We start from the raw sequence: 20,254 nt of genomic DNA, 5'->3' as shown, positions 1-20,254 counted from the left end.
TATGTAACAATAGTATACGAATTTGTACAAGAAGCTAAAATTGTAGTATAGAAATCAAGGCGGAAAATTCTATTAAGATTTTCATATTTAGGTGCTGTTCCATTGTACTGTAACTCTTTTGGACAAAATTCAAACTAGTCAAAGCAAAATTTCTTTATTGTTAAATTTGTTACTTCGATTTTGCAAAAAGAATTCTTTGGAAGATACTCAAGCTGCATTATGTTAAAAAGAAGAAATATTAATTATTCATTAGAATTTCTCTTGCGTTCCTTAAAGATTTTGTTACGCTTTTTGTATTTTGCATATGAATTATTGTTGATTCTTATCTATTTCTTTGCTCTTTTCTCGCAAAATACAGTTGTTTTGTTATCTCTTACGATAAATTCAACTTGTAAATTTTACGCACTGGATTATTATATTCTTTAGTTGATTTGATTGCTTTTGTAATTATTATATTAGTGCTCCTATTACCTGCACTCCTATTCCTCGTATCAGTGAATTAATATAAAAGTTGAAAACTAAGTTGACATTATAATGTCATGCTAATTAACGAAAAAATGTATCGAATTTGTAGTGATTTTTAAGAACTGTGTTCAGTTCCAATTGTTAAGCCACCCACTATATTTGCTTTATGATTATTTGCAGCTTACATTACGCTTGTAAATCCGTGTACTGTTTTTGGGTGGTACTAACTTAAAAAGCGGGGACTCATTACATCGAGAAGAGATAAAAACATCGCTGGAATTCTATCGCCGTACCGAACAAGAAACCATAATTTCGTAACTTTCCTCTCTGACATTCCTCAAAAAATATTACTATATTGAGTTTAATCCCGAGACAGTAAGGGGTCTCTTTGTCAATTTCGGGATTCAATCCTTTGATTCACTAAACGAGAGGTCATTGTGTGTCATTCTTTTAATATTGGATATAATTCTATTAGTGTATAGCGTTTTGTTCCACCATAAAGATCGAGTTATTATCACACACAGAACACCAGTTAGATTCTGCCATCAGCCTCTTTCTTAATAACTAGCCGTACACTAATTTATCATGAAAGTTGGGAGAGGTCTACTAGTCTCAGCAGTCGTCACACAGTGGTGATGTCCCGAAGAGCAAACCCAACACAATAATGCCAGAATACGGTACCTAATAAACGACAGATGGTCTAGTGGTTAATTAGACAAGAATAGGCAAACTGATTGCTCATTCCTACACTCAGTGGTATTAGTCTCATTTCTTAACAAATGATATATATATATATATATATATATATATATATATATATATATATATAAAGTCTGACCGCTGGTTATTTGTTCGGAAACGGATAGGTAGATGGGAAAAACAGTGAACACCTTTCCCATTATGTTTAGAGGCACATGATTTGAGTGAAAAATGTTGCCTCAGATTCCCACATGGAGTCCAACTCGTAATTTTTAAATGGCAAGGGTGTCAAGTAGTAAATCATGGAAAGGTATTGTTAAAAAAAATGGTCCCAATCTTGAGTCGCTACACGAACCCTGTGCGAAATGGTTGTCGGTCAAAATGCCAGCAGTGTGTGTTGCAAATTCTGTGACCACTGGTAGTAATTTGAAACAGTGAATCATATTTCAAAGGCAATTATGTGTTGCATCATTTCAAAAGTACAACATTTCCAGGTAAAAGGTTTTGCTAGACTGTCCCCATTGGGAGGTACTAGATGGTGTCCAATTAAAGTTTTCAAACAGTTAGGGAGTCAAGTAATATATCGTTGGAAAGGTACTGTTAAAAGGAAGAAGTTGGTACCAGTTCCGAGTCTCTACACGAACCGTGTGCAAAATGGCAGTCGTTCAAAATCTCCGCCGAACAGATCTAAATATCTTTTCCCGGTTAAAGTACCATCAATGAACAGAGACCCTATGGTATGGCTTCCTAAAATACCCACGCAGACATTTACTTTATGTGGTTTTTAAGTATGTCCTCTGAAAATATGGGGGCTTGTATCGCTCCTGTAACGTACATTTTGGTTGTTTACACGTCCATGAAGAAAGAAAATGCTTTCGTCGCTAAAATAGATGTATACAAACTGATTATTTGCAGCTATTCGTGCAGTCATTACTTCACAAAACTTAAGACGACATCGAAGTCATCGTCACTGTGCTCGTGGGTAATGTGCATTTTATATGGCTGAAACGAATGCTTTCTCGGGATGTTGCCAATTATGGGTTTGGGAATACCGAAAGAGGCACTCATTTCACTCAAAGATTGCTGGGGTGTTATAATAGCGTTGCCAAAATCTTCTAGCACTGTCCCCTCATCCACTAGAGTTCGACCCGAGCGAGGCCGCTCTTATACACTTTGCGTTTCGCGAAATTTCTGCACTAAATCGGATACGTACCTATGACCGATTGATCGGTCAGGGAATTATTGATTGAACTTTCTAGAAGTTGCTTTGCAGTTTCAATAACATACACAATAAAGGAAAATTATTTCCAATTTGTCTTCAGCTGAGCGTACCATCGTATGGCCGGTAAGAGCGAAAACAAAGCACGAAATGGCATAAGAAATAAAAGTGTACATAATTCGATATTGTTGCTTTAAACTAATGAAAAAATCAACTATTTACTCGTACATTCAATGATTTACTACCGCAGATATCGATGTTGCTGACTAACACGTAAACGATACAGTGTGCTACACAGGCGCAGAAGCAAACTCTTAAGCACGAAGCTCGAGAAAAGATTTTCAGTCCCTGTGTGAACGGAATGTACAGAAAGACTTTATCAAAGATGCCAGTGACCGGGAGAACTTCGGTCAAATCTTATTGTAGTTGTGATTTCTGAATACATGATTATCCTCCTCCGTCTTTTCATTATTATTATTATTATTATTATTATTATTATTATTATTATTATTATTATTGGCGATTCCTGACAACTACCGTTACCCTTTTCAAAGCCTGGTCTCACATTATTTCTGCGTGCAATTCTTCGAATATTTCTACACTAAACCTACATTATATCGTACTCGGACGGCTAACAGAGTTGAGCTCAATACCTCCAACATTAATTTCCTACAATTTTTAAACCCATGTCTGTTACGTAGTAATTTCGCATTCATTACTAATTAAGTGTTATACTAAGAAGCATGATTGATCGAAATTTTGACGCAATTATTATTTTAGGACAGCCGTGCTATAACAATACTTTTCATTCTGGTCTTTCGCACGACATACAATTTGACATATCTGTCTGTTTGGAACGTTTGAGATTAAACCCGTTTCATATCGTAAGGGTTTAGCAATGACGCGGCAAGTGTTGTTCGCTTTTGACATCTGGTTCACTGTTTCAGATTGCTACTGATGGCTACATAATCTGCAATGCACACCCTGTTGGCATTTCGACCCACCGCCATTTTGTACAGGGTTCGTGTAGAGACTCGGGACTGATACCATCTGTTTTCTTTTAACAATACCTTTCACTTGACTGCCCTTGCCATTTGAATAATTTGTGTTGGACCCCAACTGGGACAGCACTTTTTGATTAAATCGTGTGTCAATAAAAATAATTTCATAATTGTTCGGTGATTTTTTTTATTTGCCCGTCAGTTTGCAAACAAATGACCCGGGGTCAGACTTTATACAAGTCCTCTATATATATATATATATATATATATATATATATATATATATATATATATATGGGTAGACAAAAATCTAAAAACACTTCATGCTGGACACGTAAGTTTGGCCCTCCACTGTACAACCCGTGTTGCGGTTGGCGATCGTTTTTTGTTTTGAATGTGTAATGTGGATCTTCCTTTTCCGTCAGCAGTAACCAGTTCAGTTGTGAGTGTCGTGATGTGAAAGTGGTGCGGTAAAATGTGTGACATGACAGACTTCCAAAGAGGCATGATCATTGGTGCCCGTCTGGTTGGAGTTTCAGTGCCAACAGTGGCGAACATTGTCGGGGTATCGAAAGGCACTGTGCCCAATGTCACGAGGACATACACAATTCATGGGTAAACGACGTCTACAAAGCACAACAGTGGTCGAAAACCAATTCAGTCAGAAAGGGACCGGAGGGCATTAAAACGGATTGTAGCAGCTATAAAGAAGACCAATGCAATGAAAATTACGTCTCAACTCAATTCTTGTCTATAGAACCCAGTTACAACGCAAGGTTACTAGAGAACAGGTTGCCTCTAAACACTTCGGTTTTCGTTCGGAGGGAGTCGGTGACGATCGTAATACGTCACCCGCAGACCAAACGCGTTGAAGACACTTGAAAACTCTATGATCATTCTACAGCTTTAAATGCACTAAATAGAATTAGAATGATTATTTTATGCAATAACCGAGGCGTACTGAAAATTAACAGAAACGCAAATACTATCGAAAATGAAGAACTTATTTTAAGCAAATTTCTTTAAAAATGTGGTGGTGTATGTACTGATGAAATGCTGAAGACAATGACCGAAGGTAAAGATGTTCTTAAGTAAAGTGTGCTACATTGAGAGACAATTACCAATGGAAGATGTATTGGCGTATATAGCAGGTTGGCTTGCAATAATAATAATAATAATAATAATAATAATAAAGAAAATGCAAAAAATATACCCTCATTTAAGTAATCAGTACAATAAAAATGTTCCCGTTCATCACTCTTCACCATCATCGATTCAAAGCAGTGGTGTAGCCACGGGAGGGGGGGGGGGGCTTGGGGCCAAACCTAAATAACCAGCTCTTAAAACACCATCGTCAGATTACCTCGCTTCAGTCATTTAAAAATAACAAAGTACATATAATTAATAATCGTTAAATTATTTACCGATCCTTAGGCCTACCGATCGAAAAATAGTATGGTATCTCTTCCATGTAAGGAATGACCAAATGTAGACCTTGCTGCCACATTTGCTACAATCGATTGGTCTAGTGTTCCTGTGCTGATCATGTCCAATATGAGCATTAAAATATTTTATATAGGCCTATTTTAAAATAATTGTCAATCTATGCTAATACGAGAATTTGTATGATGTTTAAGTCAAGAATAATAAATAAATGTTTTTGTAAAAAAAATCTTAAAGAAATTAAGCGAAACTTCAAAGAAAATCACTTTTATGTAGATAGGTTCTGTGTAAAGGGGCTTAAATTGTAATAGTTATGCACAAAGGCATAACATTTGGTCCGGAGCTGTAGTTCTTAGTTAAGCATAATAAAACCTAGTTGGTACATAATATTTATGGAGAAAAAGCAAAACCCAAAGCTTATAAAATGTTTTTAGTTTTCCAGACGGAAACGAAAAATTTCCGTTTTTTGCAGGCCTCAAAATCATTAACTGTAACCCTTTGTTTTTGGCTTTGTAAATTGTAGTTGTCTTCCTCCCCCCCCCCAAAAAATGACGGGCCCCTCCTAGATAAGCCTGCTGGCTACAGCCCTGATTCAAAGCTTGTCTCATGGGCATCTCACACAACCCACTGAAGAGTGCTTTCGTGTGTAAAAGATATGAAAGAACAGTTTTCATTTTACCATGGAAGAACAGTGCGTAAGGGAAAAGATACCGTGAAATGTCTAAAGAGAATTATTTGTGGGAGTAATTAATGCTAATCTGAATTCTGAAATAGTGACTACATTTGTGCGAATGAGAAAATATGAGAGAATAAAGTTTTTGAATAGTTTGGCAAAACAGAAAAGTGTTAAGATTTCTGTAAAAATAGAGGAAAGCTCTCAGGACAAACGGGAGAAAAAGCTCAGGAAACTTGTCCAGTGAGGTAAGCTTTCTAACAATATTATCGTAAAACACAATTATTATTATAAATTCTGTTCTCGATCATTATTCTGTGTAGTAAATTACAAACACTTAAAATTGATTCTGCATGCAAGCGCAAAAAGGATTTTACTATGTAACGTTAATTCAGTATAGGCCTCCTTTGCGAAGACCCTCTTCCTTATTCTTAAGTGGGAAAAAAAGCAGACGACAAATTTTTTGCGCGCTTCACGGGTCTATAAGTGACGTCATTCCGGCACTGCCTATGACCGTACAGCATGGTTAAGAGGCAACCTGTTTTCTAGTAACCTTGGTTTCAACGAAAACAGTGTGACGAGAACTTCATAAAATGAAAATTCATGGCAGGACCGCTATACCAAACCTCTGGTCACAGCAGTAAGTGAGAAGAGGGGTATCCAGTGGCAGAAGGACCACAAGGCGTGGACTCATGAACAGTGGAAACACAAGATGTGGTCGGATGAATCGGTTTTCCCCTTCTTTCCAACAACCAGTCGTGTTTACGTATGGAGAGCACCGTCGCAGGCTTATGATACAGACTGTCTGCTCCCGACTGTAAAGCATGCGGAAGGTTTTTTTTTTACAGTATGGGCAGTGATATCGTGGTTTTTAGCAGGTCCCATCATAGCTCTAGATGGAAGGATGAATGCTAAAACGTATGAGGCCATTTTGGGGGACCAGGTTCTACCCATGGCCCAAATATTTTTCCCTGAAGGTGATTGCATCTACCAAGATGATTTGGAACCCTGTCACGCTGCAAAAACGGTGAAATCGTGCTTGGAGGAGCATGAGCAGGAGTTATCACACCTCCCCTGGGTCCCACAATTATCAGATCTGAACATCATTGAGCCATTGTGGTCTGAGTTAGAAAGGCGTGTTCGGTCTCATTACACTCCACCAGCGTCCCTTAAGATAACTGGAACATGTTTTGAAGGAACAATGGTACAAAATTCCACACGCCGCGATACAGAAGCTGTATACGTCCATTCAACGTTGGATCCAAGCTGTTCTGAACGCAAAAGAAGGCCCCACACCATACTAGGTATGATTTTCACACTTTTGGAAAGGTTTTAGATTTTTTTCCAACACACACACACACACGCATATATATATATATATATATATATATATATATATATATATATATATATATATATATATATATATATATATATATATATATATATATATATAGATAGATAGATATAGATAGATAGATAGATAGATAGATACAGACCGAGAAGGAGAGTAGATGAATAGGTAGATAAATATAGCACTCTTAGGAAACAAACAATACAAGGTAGACAAAATTGAAAGTTTTACAGGATGGAACAAACGACTAGCAGTGATCTAAACAGCATCCCAATACAAGTTGGTGTAACGATATTAGATAGTACTGCAAATATCTTGGAACAATTAACAAAAATAGATGCTTGTCAAGAAGTATTGGGAAACTCTCAATCCAGCAATGGATAGACAATTGATGATAATGTTTCGTATGCGTTTCAAGTGTAGACCTCATCACTACACTCATGTGATCCAGGTTCTCTTTTTTTATATTTCAGCGTTTGAAATTATGAAATAAACGCTTATGTCCTGTTGTGAGGGACCATATGTTTAAGCCTGTAGCAAAAAGAATTTCTAAAAACAAAGTAAGTTAAAGTAGAATTTATTATACTTGGGTATAAATCGGTAGAATTTACTGTTATGTCTCAATATAGAAAACGGTTTTGCGAACTCTAAATTTTTTAACAACCGATTCTAGCAAACCTGTTCTTACCCTACTGCTATACTACAACTAATATTGCAAATCTACTCAGAAAGCTGCTTCTTACAAAACATGATTCAACTTAAATACATTTCCACCTTCAGGACTTTTATTGGATAGAAAGCTGTAATATACGGAAGTTAATGCACAAAGCGTATCAGAACTTTAATAGCAACAATTCATTTCGAAAATACTTGAAAATACTTAAAAGGTGTGAACAAATGTAATTACATCTTTTAAAAGAATAAAAATAGGTGATTTAAGTATATTGTGTCTGAAGGGAACAGGCGCGTCAGCGAAGATGGTTATCCGCATAAGCGACGTTAGTGAAAACAAGCGGGTTTTAACAATGACACGAGTTTCAATAGCGTTTGTCATGGTTTCATACTAATAGCGTTCCACTTGTAAACAAAATAAAACTTCTTTAAACTGTGCAGAAATTCACCGCCGGTGGAAAATAGTTTCTTTACAGGCATCTTTCATATCAACTCACTTATTTTATCCGTCGTAAAGCACTTGTAATAACTTTAGACTAGTAATCCTACACTTGTGAATATAAAAATCAGATGTGATGCGCCAAAAGTAACCAGTGCCAAAAACAGAAACAATGAGACTTAATTGTCACCAGTGTTATGTGGCTTTCTTGAAATTTTAGAGAACAGTTCTACAATGCTGGTACAACACAAGAATTCCGGTTGTAGTGCATGAGATCGGTTCCCGACGCGGTATAATTTTACTTCAGGGGCTATGTGGGCATTTTTTGTGGGTACTGAGCTGAGCGGATGCACTCAGTACCTATACTATATAATTGCTCTTTCTTCTTTATTTTAGCTTTCCGCGCCTGATAACTGCCCTCATTTACATATTTGGACAAGTCATTTGATTTTCAGTTCTACAATCTGGTGGATCCAAGGATCTACAGACCATTTGTCAGTTGATAAATATTTCCCTCATGTTCGTATCTCGCTCCTGAATTTTCGGAGTTACTAATTTCAATAACGTATGGAATTTTGAATAATCCATTCTGTAGATGTTTTTTTATAGGAAGGAGGATCTTCTGTAAGTAGTTCATTATTCACCATTGAAAATACGGTGCTTTGCTGTGCATTATTGCAGCGAAGAATTCACTCTCTGGTCCACAAGCTCCTCTACTCTTTGTCTTTCTCGTTTTTTAGGGAGAGGGCAGGGCGGATTTTGTGTCAGGAACAGAGCAGATATCGCTGCTATGTCTATTTCATCCTATTCGGATGAACTTTCATCGTGAGAATGAAAAACAATAATATTTACGATTACGACAGTTGATTGCCCTGTGCGTAAAACGTTTTTTTTCTGTTTAATACAGCGACTACGAGAGGCTCTGCTGGTAAAACCTACCTAGTTTAAGGGATCGTCTGAGACCCCTACATCACCTCAGGATAAAATCACTTACATGGAAGTTTGAGTTAAGTAACACTGTTAAGTTGTAGCCTGGGTTGAGGCTTTACTTCAGATCCGTGTGAGACGGGCTTTATTTAACGCACTGTACAGTTTGTACTATATCAATTTGATGTATGTTATATATATATATTTAAAAAAATAACCAAACATCACTGAGAAAAAAACACTTAAATCACTCACGTTAACAAATAATGAAATATAGCACTATACCAACAATCAATCAATCAATATTTCACCAGTAGTAAACATAGACGAAGAATATACACACAAGAAAGAGCTAGTTTGTCAATATGTAGGTATATGTGTCTTAAAAGCATCATGTTTCAATGTCTTCGATAGTTCCTGTCTTTTCTTCCGCATTGGATTTTCACGTAACATTTAAGATACATAGCAAAAGTAAACTAAAGCACATGGTCTTGTTTTATAACACTGAACTTGAAACTGTAGAATGCTGAATCAGCTCAGCTTCAGCTGCGAGGTAGTCTAGGCCAACTTGATCGTTGGCCATATACAAAGGACGTAGTGAAATTGAAATAGCTGCCACCAGATGGCACATGTTATCGGCTAAGCTGGATGTGTGTCGGTGGGCGTGACGGAATATATCGAGTGCTTGAAGATATATGACAATTATGTATTTGTAATATCTTATTTTTTAAGCAAAAACTTATTTGATGTGTGATAAAGTGAGTATTATGTCCATAAAAATATAAGAGTGTTAGTAATCAAGAAATAACGTTCTGCAACGTATCTTTCCTACGTTGGTTTGTGGCCAAATTGTGAGGTTCAAATTGTAGTAGTGATATCTCTTGATCACTAGCGGATCCAGAAGGATCGTTTGAAGGGGGCGATTCGCTTCCTGGAAGATGAGTGTAGAATAGAGTGCAGCGTTTTACCACTTTTTTCTCGGACGAAATGTAATACCAGCAGAAGTGACCAATCCACATGGACATTTCAGGTATAGATTTTTTTAAATTAGATAATATCTTCTGTGAGAACTATTGCCTCAAAGTTTCAAAATTTACCTGAAAATTCCAAAATTAACAAAGTTGTTCATTAATTTTAGTTATGTTAAAGTAAACATATTTTTGGTTAAATACATCTCAGTTGCTATGAAAACTGACATTCAAGTAAAAAAAAATGCCAGTTATATGCCCTTGGGGGGAATAGGGGTGCATCCTCTGGGGCCAGAAAAGGGGCAAATTCAGTACAGTTAAGAGATTGTGTAGCTCCTCGCTCACCTGGCAATATAGCCTGGCGAAGTGACCCAGAGACCACCATGTAGAGGTGGCTGCACCTAGGGCTCCTCCGCTAGGCATATCCAATCAACCAACCATATGTTGGGCCGCATGAATTGATCCGATTAGTCACTGTCAGGAAAAATTGTCACAAATTGGGAATTTGATTGAAATTTAGATGCAGTTTGCCTAGAAAATAAGGGTGACCTGACTATTCCACCTCTAGCATCAGTGGCACATACTCGAGAGGTTTCTTCAGTGAATAATTTCACAATCTGTTCTACTGCTACCATGTGGCACGGATGGACGGTGAAGCACCATTCTGGCACAGTGTTGTCAGGAGTGAAAGTTTGACCATGAGCTGTTTGTTTGGTACCGTCCATAGAACTTACTGGTAGCACAGTTATTGAAACATCAGTGCTTTCACAGAAGATCACTGCAGTGTAATCGGTTGCCTCAAAATTCAGTCTGGGAATGATGTTATATCTAATGGAGTTATGGAGATTCACTGCGTCGTGTTTTCGAGCACTAAGAATCTTATGTAATGCATCTTGTCGGACAGCAAGTCGACCATCAGTCATCGTGGCGAGAAGAAATTTTCAGTTAGTACAAAGAATGCATTCGTCTGGATGAATGAACGGATTACAGCCTAGTATTCCCTTGGTAAGTATCTAGACCTATTAATGGTCTCAAAGACGTGAGAGGACCATCAGCAATAGAAGACTGTTCTGATGCGGTATTGCATAACCACACAGACTAAGTATGAATGCCGCAATTTCTATTAATTTCTTGGTAGATTTTTTGTTTCATTATACAATGTTAAAATTCTGTTTGCACTAGTCAACCAGCTAGCTTTGTTTAGTTTGTCAGGGATCATTGAAATAAGCTCTTAGGCGCATACTCCGGAGTCAATGGCTTGAGATATCTGGAACAAGCATCTCAGGTCTTTACTGAGTTTTCTGTGCTCTACTGCACTATGATGAGGTAAGTCATAGTTTATTGGTTTGAATAGTTGGTTTTGTTGGTCTGAAAACTTTTCACAGTTAGATAGTTTTGAAACTATGGGGCCTGTGTAAGAATAGGGGCTTGAATAAGCGCCGTGAATATGTGTGAAGAGAGCTCGGGACAGCAGTTAATTAAAATGCAAGAGACAAAAAGTCCATTGCATAGGTTTTTCTGTTAGTTCCACTAATTTTCGAAGAACAACTTCATTCAAACCAGTATTAGTGTATGTTCCATCACACCCAAGAACCTCAACTTTATCAAAGCCAACTCTGAGTTGGTTCATGATGCATTCGAAAATAGATGTTGTCTCGTTATGTGCAGAACCAGAGGATGGTGCAGAACCAGAGGATGTGCAGAACCAGAGCTAAATTTTTGGGAAGTTATAATTCCAGTCTTTGAAGCTGCCTTAAGCACAGTTGTTATATGTGCCGCAGCCCTCTCGCTTACATTGTATCTCTGCGCAATCACAACAGTTTCAGTCAAATCTACGAAAGTCGTTCCGAAAGTAATGCCTCCTTTTTTATGGAAACTAATGGAGATACATAACTAACAACAATACAGCTAAACAGAGCAATATTTCAGCTACAGACTCATTTTCCCACATAGTTCCCACCATTTGTTATGCACTTTTGACAACGATGAACCAGAGCCTGCATGTCGCTCTTATAAAAAATCGGCATTCTATGTACTATGTTTTGGATTCCGGCTCGTAGTGATAACGCCACGTATCATCTGCAGTGACGATGCTATCCAAAAAATTGTCACGTTCATCTTCATATTGGGCCAGCAGGTCCCGAAAGAAAAGGCAAGGACGAAAACTGTAGATACGCTTAATTGTACTGAATTTATCCTCTTTTCCGGTCCAAGAGGAGGCACCCTTTCCCCCCAAGCGCATATAACTGGCATTTTGAGACTGGAATGTCAGTTTTCGTAGCATATGGCATGTATAAGCCCAAAAATATGTTTACTTAAGTTATATGTAACATAACTTTAAAAAATGAACCATTTTGGTATTTTTTGCAATTTTCAGGTAAATTTTGAAATTTTGAGACAATAGTTCTCACAGAAGATGTTATCTGATTTGAAAAAAAAATCTATACCACGAATGTCCATGTGGGTTGGCCACTTTTGCCAGGTATTACATTTCCTTCCGAAGAAAAAGTGGCAAAACGACCCACCCTAGTGTAGAATCAAGGTGACCATAATTTTAGTTTGCAAGAATGGGACGCTAATGGATCCGGGGCTGAATGGGGGGTAAACCTGATTCCCAGATTTTATTTGGGATCCGAATTTGCATTTTTTTTAAATGAAAGTGTATTCTTTTCGTAGATTTAAATTAAATTTGCACTTTGTTTTGGAGGCGTGGCGGTGTCATGATTCACTTCACAGATAGTATCCGCCATATATCAGATGCGCTGTCTTGCACAGTACTTGTACAAAACAAAATACTATATTGACGATGGCATTCATTTTAACGAAAGAGTGTACAATTTGCTCTAATAATTTATATTTTAAATAGCAATTGCGGGACAACAGTTGAAAAAAAGGGACCGGTCTACGCAAAAATAGATAACGGTATACATGCATAAAGTATAATACAAAATGTTAACAAATTACAAAAGACATTATGATATTTCTATGCATTTCTTGGTAGCTTAAAAATGACACAATAATTAATTATAAAGTGATGTTCAATAGTATATAGTACACAGTGTTCCAAGTGGGCCAAAACATAGGAAAGCAATCTTTACACACTGCATTCATTTCTATTTATATCAGGATATAATTCAGCAGATTGAAAATTTAAAAGAAAAAATATAATATTCAAACTGAACTCCAAGGATGTATTAGTGGCACCGTCAATATTCCTCTTGGCGATTGCCCGAAAATGATTTTCGTGGTTTTTCTCCGAAATAAAGATGTTATGGTTTCTTCTTAAAACAACTAGCCTGCTCAGTCAAGAGCACAGATCAAGTACAGGAGAATGAAATGAATACATTTTCTAATGCATAATACTAATCATCACTGTATTTAAACACTATTGAACTACTAACAGGAACCCAGAGCGACGGTTTGAAGTCAAACTACAGCAGTAACATATAAGGAAATGGATTGTGAATAAAAATTCTATATAAATATATTGCAGTACTCCTTAACCATATAAATTACTAGTTAATACGAAGGAAAGTGCATAATTTATTCAATAAAATACTCCAAATAATGTAATAACAAAAATATCAATACCAAGTGTTCTCTTATAAAAACTCAACAGAAATTTTGTCAATCTAGTACGAAATGTGCATACGTTTTACATGAATTAAAATATGAATTAAAATGATATGGAATCACAAAATAAGCCATTATAATGCATAAATAGTAAAAAAAATCCTCTGGAAGATTAGCAAAGCCTACAATAAAATGAACGAAAAATCAGAAATATAAAACCAAAATGATATTTCCGTTCATTACTGCGCACAAACCATGCTTCTTTTACATACCGACTGATGATAATATTGAAAAATTTCACCGTTAAATGAAATTACAGTGGAATACGTTTTCTTTCATGTCAGATATAATATGAACCCCTTTGGCCTAATGGCTAACACGCTTACCTTTGGCGCGCGTGGTCCTGGGTTCGATTCACGGTGAGATTACAGTTAAAAGAAAAAATGTGGTTCGGATTCCGTTATAATCAGTAGATCCACGTCTCCTTTACCCGTCTTGGCATAACGGTGGGACGTTAAACAAACAAAGCAAATATCATATGCATAATATATAACTGCTTATTAAAATATACTATATATACACATTTGTTTACGATTGTAGCTGTGCCCTTTTGTTTAATTTAAAAATTTAGAAAAGCAAATTCTAAACCTTTTTTTTGAATTCGTTCGTCTTTCTTGATTTTGTTTGCGATTCAGGTACATCCAAGGAGTTCAACTGTAGACTCAGACTCATGACTTTCGGGGATTACCCACGAGTTGAAAATGATTATGGGCAAAAGCCATGACGAGCGGAAACGCACAGAACGGTCTTAGTCACCTTGCAGTCCATCTCTGTAAAAAGTACAGCACAAAATCAAATCTACGTCCTTTCTTGTTCCTGGCAAATTCCATGTTTCTAACCTTCAAAGATTCTTAGATATTGATATCATTTTATAATAATTGTAATTCCCGTCTCTTTTCTTTCTGCTTCTTTTCCCCTCATTTTAATAAATTATCAAAAAACGCTGAAACGCGTGTCAAACAATTTTAAATGAGAAATCCAAATATCAAATCTCAAGTTTCTAACCTTAAGGGATTCGGAGAGATAGCCACCTTATTAAAGTAATTTCTACCCCATCGCCCCTTTCTTTCGTCGAATTTCCAAAAAAACAAAATCCTTTGTTAATGATACCCTATCACAAATTTTTTAAACTGTCCGAATTTTCAAGTTTCTAGCTCAAGCGGTTTGGCCTGTGCGAAGATTAGTTTTTCACTCAGGACTTCGTCTTTTATATATGAATTACAATAACAGCTTGTATTGTTTCGCAAGAAAAGATGAAATTGCCATTATAAGTCAATGAATCCCTGATGTCTTCCTAAAGTTTCCGTGTTGAACCCCAAGAGACATTGCTCTCTTTGTTCATCTAGTAGCTAGCAAAGCTACCTTTGATCTTTGATGCATGATGTTCTGTGGTTTGATTCCAGGTGAGTATGCATCAAATTCTATGCAATGGTTTAGATTCAACTTAAACTCTAGTTTTCGTTCTCTAAAGCATCGCTGTTGACAAACAACATAAATACATATCAATCAATCTACCAACTAAAAAGTTTCAGATTCAAAGAGCTTTTCGGTAAGGAGCGCTGAACACTCTGATTCTGTTTATTGAAGGTAAAGGTAATTGAAGTTCGGAACCCGATTTCAATTTCCATTTCTTTTTCTAAAACACAATTTTAAAATATACATTTTTAGTTCAAAGAGTTAGCCATCTTACTCTCCTTCCTACAGCTGTTCTTCCGTCGAATGAATTATATTCTCGCTAGTTTGGGGTTAATGGTGACCGCTTCAAGGAACTAGGGACAGAAGTATTCACAATTCAAATATGTCTATAATAAGTACTATTAAATACCACACATTTTGACTAGACTCTGCTAGGCTTGTCACACAGATTGGATCGGTCGGGAAAAGACCATATTTGTATTTCTCAACAGTAAATGCTGAAAGTAAACAAAAAAACACTTTTGGGGGGCGGTCGCCCCCACGTGGATCCGCCAGTGCTCTTGATGTCCATAGGTCCTCTTCTTCTTAGCCGTGGTTTGCTGCATTTTGGTACGGAAAGGGGTTGTGGGGAGAAAACAAAAAATAACGGGGAGAAAGGGAATACTTTTTGAGGTAATCAGAAACATGTGACTCTGTATATGTGTATCTAGGATGAAGATTAAGAGAGGGTGTATATCAAAAGGGACAAAAAGTGAAAAAATAATTGTGGTAAAATATAAGAAATGGAAATTGTAGCGAAAATTTGGCAACGGAACACAGTTTCAAAACCATGGGAAAATGTAAACAGGAAAATCTCCAAGATGGCTGCCATGACGCTATGAGGGAGAGATGGATTTTCGGAAGACTGTCGGTATAGTAATGGCCAATGTTTGTTTATAAACAGAAAGATGTGAGCAAAACGAATGAAAAGTTATAATAGTTGGTTCGGGGTGGGGCGGCACGAGAGTTCAAAAAAGGATAAGGATGTTGGGAAAGTAACATTTAATGAAAATAGCTAATAAAAATGTGGAAGTATCTGGGTGGATCCAGTGACGTGTTGGGTGGTTGGTCGGAAAAAGTAGTGCAAATAAGGGAAAGAATGGAAAATAAGAAAAATTAGGGTGGAATGTGGTAAAATGAGTAGGGTATCAGGTAACATTATTATGCGAAAACTTACTTCCAGTGAAGAGCATGCTTGGCAACTCTGGTAAAAATATAAAGGTGTCGTAAAAAATTGCTCAGGGAAGTTAAAAAAGGACCTGTCTTTATTCGAGGACTGGGAGAGTGATTTCTATGAGAATATGAGAGTGATCAAAGTATTTCAGTAGAGATGGGTAGGAGGTTGTAGAATTGAAACAATAGAGAAACATGAAAAAAGAAGAAAAATAATTAGTATTAGTATAAGTACTTCATATTCTTGATCTGACAAAATGCGAAAAATCCTGTTAAGTTGGGAATACCAGGTAACTAGAGGTTGGATTGGGTTTTATCGCCCAATACTCGATTCTGTTAGTAAAATTAAGTTGAAACTAAAATAGGGAAGAGGAAAAAGAAAAATGGGTCTCTAAATTTATAAAAATAGGTATTTCCTGTAATGATTCTCAATTTTACATGGTCATGCTTAAATACTGTCTAATATCTTCTTCTAGATGCTGTTTCACAAAATGAGTTAATTGTACAACACCTCGGTTTCCGTATCCACTTTTAAGAATACACTATATAATTTGAAATGTACGAAGATTTTACATTAGAATTCCTTAATTCTGAGACGGTAGAAGGCGGCACTATAATCTCTGTAACAAAACTTCCGCCACTAACTATCTGTTCTGCCGGAGGTGGAAGTAAACTCAATTCTGACACTGAATGTGCATCCTCATTTCTGTTCGAAGTGGTGAACTTTTCTGGGATCACTTCAGATTCTTGATCTGTTTTCTCAACCCTCTCATTATATTTATTCTCAATACTCCTCATCTGCAGTATCATCACCAATTTTTGCTTAAACTTTTTATTACTCTATAGCGTAAAATTAAACTTACAATTGCAATAACGGTTTACACAATATCTAGAAAGTAGCTCAATTTTTGCAAGGAAAATTCCGTAGACGCACTACATTTCCTACAAAACCATATAAAATTGAAAATCCCATGTTCTCTTAGCAAATAAATAAGTAGAAGAGTGATGACTATATTCCAAATCATAATAATTCCTGGTATATTCATGCTTATACATAGGCATCTTAATGGGCGTCTGGTCAATTATCGTAAATGCAGATACATTCATATGTCGGATCGAAGAACTCCAAACATCATTAAGTAAAGATGAAACATTAAAACATTCATTCCCTTTTAATGCCGTATATCGTAATAGCATCACATCATTAGAGACAAGCTGGCTCGGAAAAAGATGTAAAAATACAGGTTCTGTAAGATAATTGTCGATACACGGAAAGTACGATCTGAAGAAAAGATTTCTCTCCACAATTAATTTAGTATTGCATGGTATTCGAATTTCAAGAGCTCCGTATAATCTGGCTTCTTCTGGAACTCGAACAGTAGACACATTTCCTCTAGTCTTCAAAGGTAAAAATTCTGGCGGGTGTGTTAAAACAAACTCATGCTATACAATGTCTATAATCCGTGCCTCTTTCGAATCATAGCACGAATGGTCATAGTTGTCTAATATTTAACTGACTGTACTTGCGTGAGCACAATTTATTAAAGGAGATCGTGCCATATTGTGTGTAGGTATCTCACATAGCTTCGATTAGCTATAATGACAAAGAAGTAGGCTTGTTCCTGTTATTGGTATAAGATCTTTTTTATCTTGCATTACCCTAACTAAAGGCTGGATATCCACGGTACAAGTTTTGTTATATACGGCAAACGGAAGTAGCTGCACATCATAAATGAAGACTGTATTTCAAGATCGGAATTTTCATCTGTAGGTAAATGTATGTGTTGTTGATAGAACAAGTCAAAACAATTGAATAATACATCTACAATAACGACTTATCTATGGCTAACTTTTATCCATTTTTCAAAATGATTTCCTGAAATTCAGACAAATGTGCGTACAACAATTTATAAGAAATTATATTATGGTTTAGTCCTTTCAACTGCACACATTTGAATTGTCAGATCATAATTAAAAATTTGTAGAAACTGTACAAACTATGTTAAAATCGAATAAAACTCTTGAATGAACGAAATTGCCTCTTTATGGACTCGATTCGCAAACTTATGAAGGTGATCTTCTAAATTATGTTCTTGATCCAATAATTTTGCCGAGAAGATTCTAATTATATGAAATTTATCTTGTATCTTATCTTGAAAACTTAAAAATTCTAGTTGTGTTCTAAATATATAGGTTATTTTTCAATAATTGTTGTTGTAAACCCAGTACTGTTTGTTCCAAATGAAATTCCTTTTCATTTATCGAATCAGTAGAAGAACTGTCAGCTATGTCCCAAGACCAGTTCAAAGCTTTCCCAATGAACCCTAGCAGTGAACGTGGACATCTTGTTGATAATCGATGAAATCGTGGATTTGGAGGCTTTAAAAAATAATCCTTAATATTGACTTGAGATCATGTAAGTCTTTCGCAGCTTCGCAGACATCTGGAGCTAGAGCGTCAGTTTCGTTGTAATGCAGATACTCAAAAAGAGAAGAAACCTTAACATCATGCGGAAAGAAAAATGCCAAATTTAAAGATATCGGTAATGAGTTTTGGTACAAAATAACATTTGGGAGTTTACGGAAATATAAACCAGATGCTATTTGGAACTCGGTGTTATTAGACGTCACATGTGACAAAGAGAAAGATAGGATAATGTAGCTCAAAACAAGATAAATTATCGGAAACACAAATTAAATAAAATGAGAAATTTAGAGTTTTCACATGTTCTGTACATTATTATCTCTGTTAGCCTAAGTATATATGTTCTTGTTAAATTTCGTTACTAATTTCAAGGTTTCTTCTTTTTAGGTGAGTGGAATGCCTACTAGTACACCTCAGCATTTCACCTAATTTTATTTTCAACAATGAAGGTAGAGAAATCGTAGCTTTTTTGGACCTGCACTTTAACAGAACAATGGACAAAGGATTTTTTATGGTGGTGGTAAAAGGTTGTACTATTATACTATAAATTAACACAGAAATAACTAACGGCAAAATTCGGTATTAACGGCAAAATTCGTTTTTTTTTACATCAGCCATCGACTTGGTATCGGGTGCGGACTTGTACCATGAAGGAATGTCGGACATCAATTTCACATCTCAAATAAACAACGAATCCGCTTCCCCCGTGCCTTCCTCTTCCTGATACTCCATCAAAAAGAATTGGACTCCTTCTGCTGCTGAAAATCCTTTTCCTGGACTCCTTCACCCAATATTTGTGTGTCTTGATCCTCTAACGTTTGCAACTCCTAAGATATTCCCTTCTCAGGTGGATAATACTTCTTAAGCCGGTCTATAGAGAAAGAGTCTATCTTAATCTGTCTTTTAGGTGTTCGGAACTTAACATAATAGCTGTTATTATGTTTCTTGGATACAATTTGACCAGGTCCAAAATACATTCCTGAAAAAACTTCACACTGTCCCTGTTTTTTAGACAGATCAAAAATCTAAACCGCTTCACCTTGCTTTAGTTTCTTTTGTATCGGCCACTTGTCATAAGATTTCTTGGAAGTGAGGTGTCGGTTATACAAATTTTCCTGAGCTTTTTCGGGAATATACCTCAGTCATTCCAATCTGTCTTGGTTTTCTGAAAATTGACATTCCGTGCCCAACATGGCGGAATGCAACAACCGAGGAGAAAAAGCATGGAGAAGTTCGAAACGAGAGTATTTCATGCTCAAATTGTATGTGACGTTATAGGCAAAGGTCACTTCTGGTAAAAGTTCAATCCAACGTGATTGGTCAGTTTTGTCTAAGGCGATCCTCAGTTGCTGCTCTATATTTCTCACTGCTATTTGTACGCTCCCAATAGAAAAAATACCTTGAACATCAGCGAAATGTATTTGAGTCTCCAGTATTTTACCTAACTCCTTAAATACCTGACTGGTAAATGTAACACGTCTACCACAACAAATTTTAGTGGGTATCCTATACTTCAATATGGCATTGTCATATATGAAAGCACTAAGAGAAGCTGCAGAAGGAACTGGTAGAGAACCAGCAATACAAAAGCAAGTTCCTTCATCTATGACTATGATTAGAAATTTGTGGCGTAAGATATTATTACCACGGTAGGTCCCCCCGAGATCCACATAAATTCTAGAGAAACGATGGACGCTAGGATGTGTCTG

At 36.5% G+C, this 20,254-nt stretch overlaps 1 protein-coding gene across 1 annotated transcript in view; it reads left to right on the top strand.

Annotated features, from left to right (window-relative positions):
- The window catches only part of LOC145674774 (uncharacterized), a 44,548-nt gene extending 25,289 nt beyond the window's left edge, over positions 1-19,259 (top strand). The window contains exon 3 of the mRNA XM_081744971.1: positions 18,933-19,259. Within this exon, the coding sequence (XP_081601097.1) occupies positions 18,933-18,936 (4 nt within the window). The 3' untranslated portion in view covers positions 18,937-19,259. The remainder of the gene's footprint in view (positions 1-18,932) is intronic.
- Positions 19,260-20,254: the final 995 nt, after the last annotated feature.

The sequence above is a fragment of the Thermobia domestica genome, chromosome 18 (genome assembly GCF_964235325.1).
Source record: "Thermobia domestica chromosome 18, izTheDome1.hap1.1, whole genome shotgun sequence".
Taxonomy (NCBI): domain Eukaryota; kingdom Metazoa; phylum Arthropoda; class Insecta; order Zygentoma; family Lepismatidae; genus Thermobia; species Thermobia domestica.
Note: the sequence above shows the minus strand (reverse complement) of the source record. Positions and strands in the feature narration are given on the sequence as shown.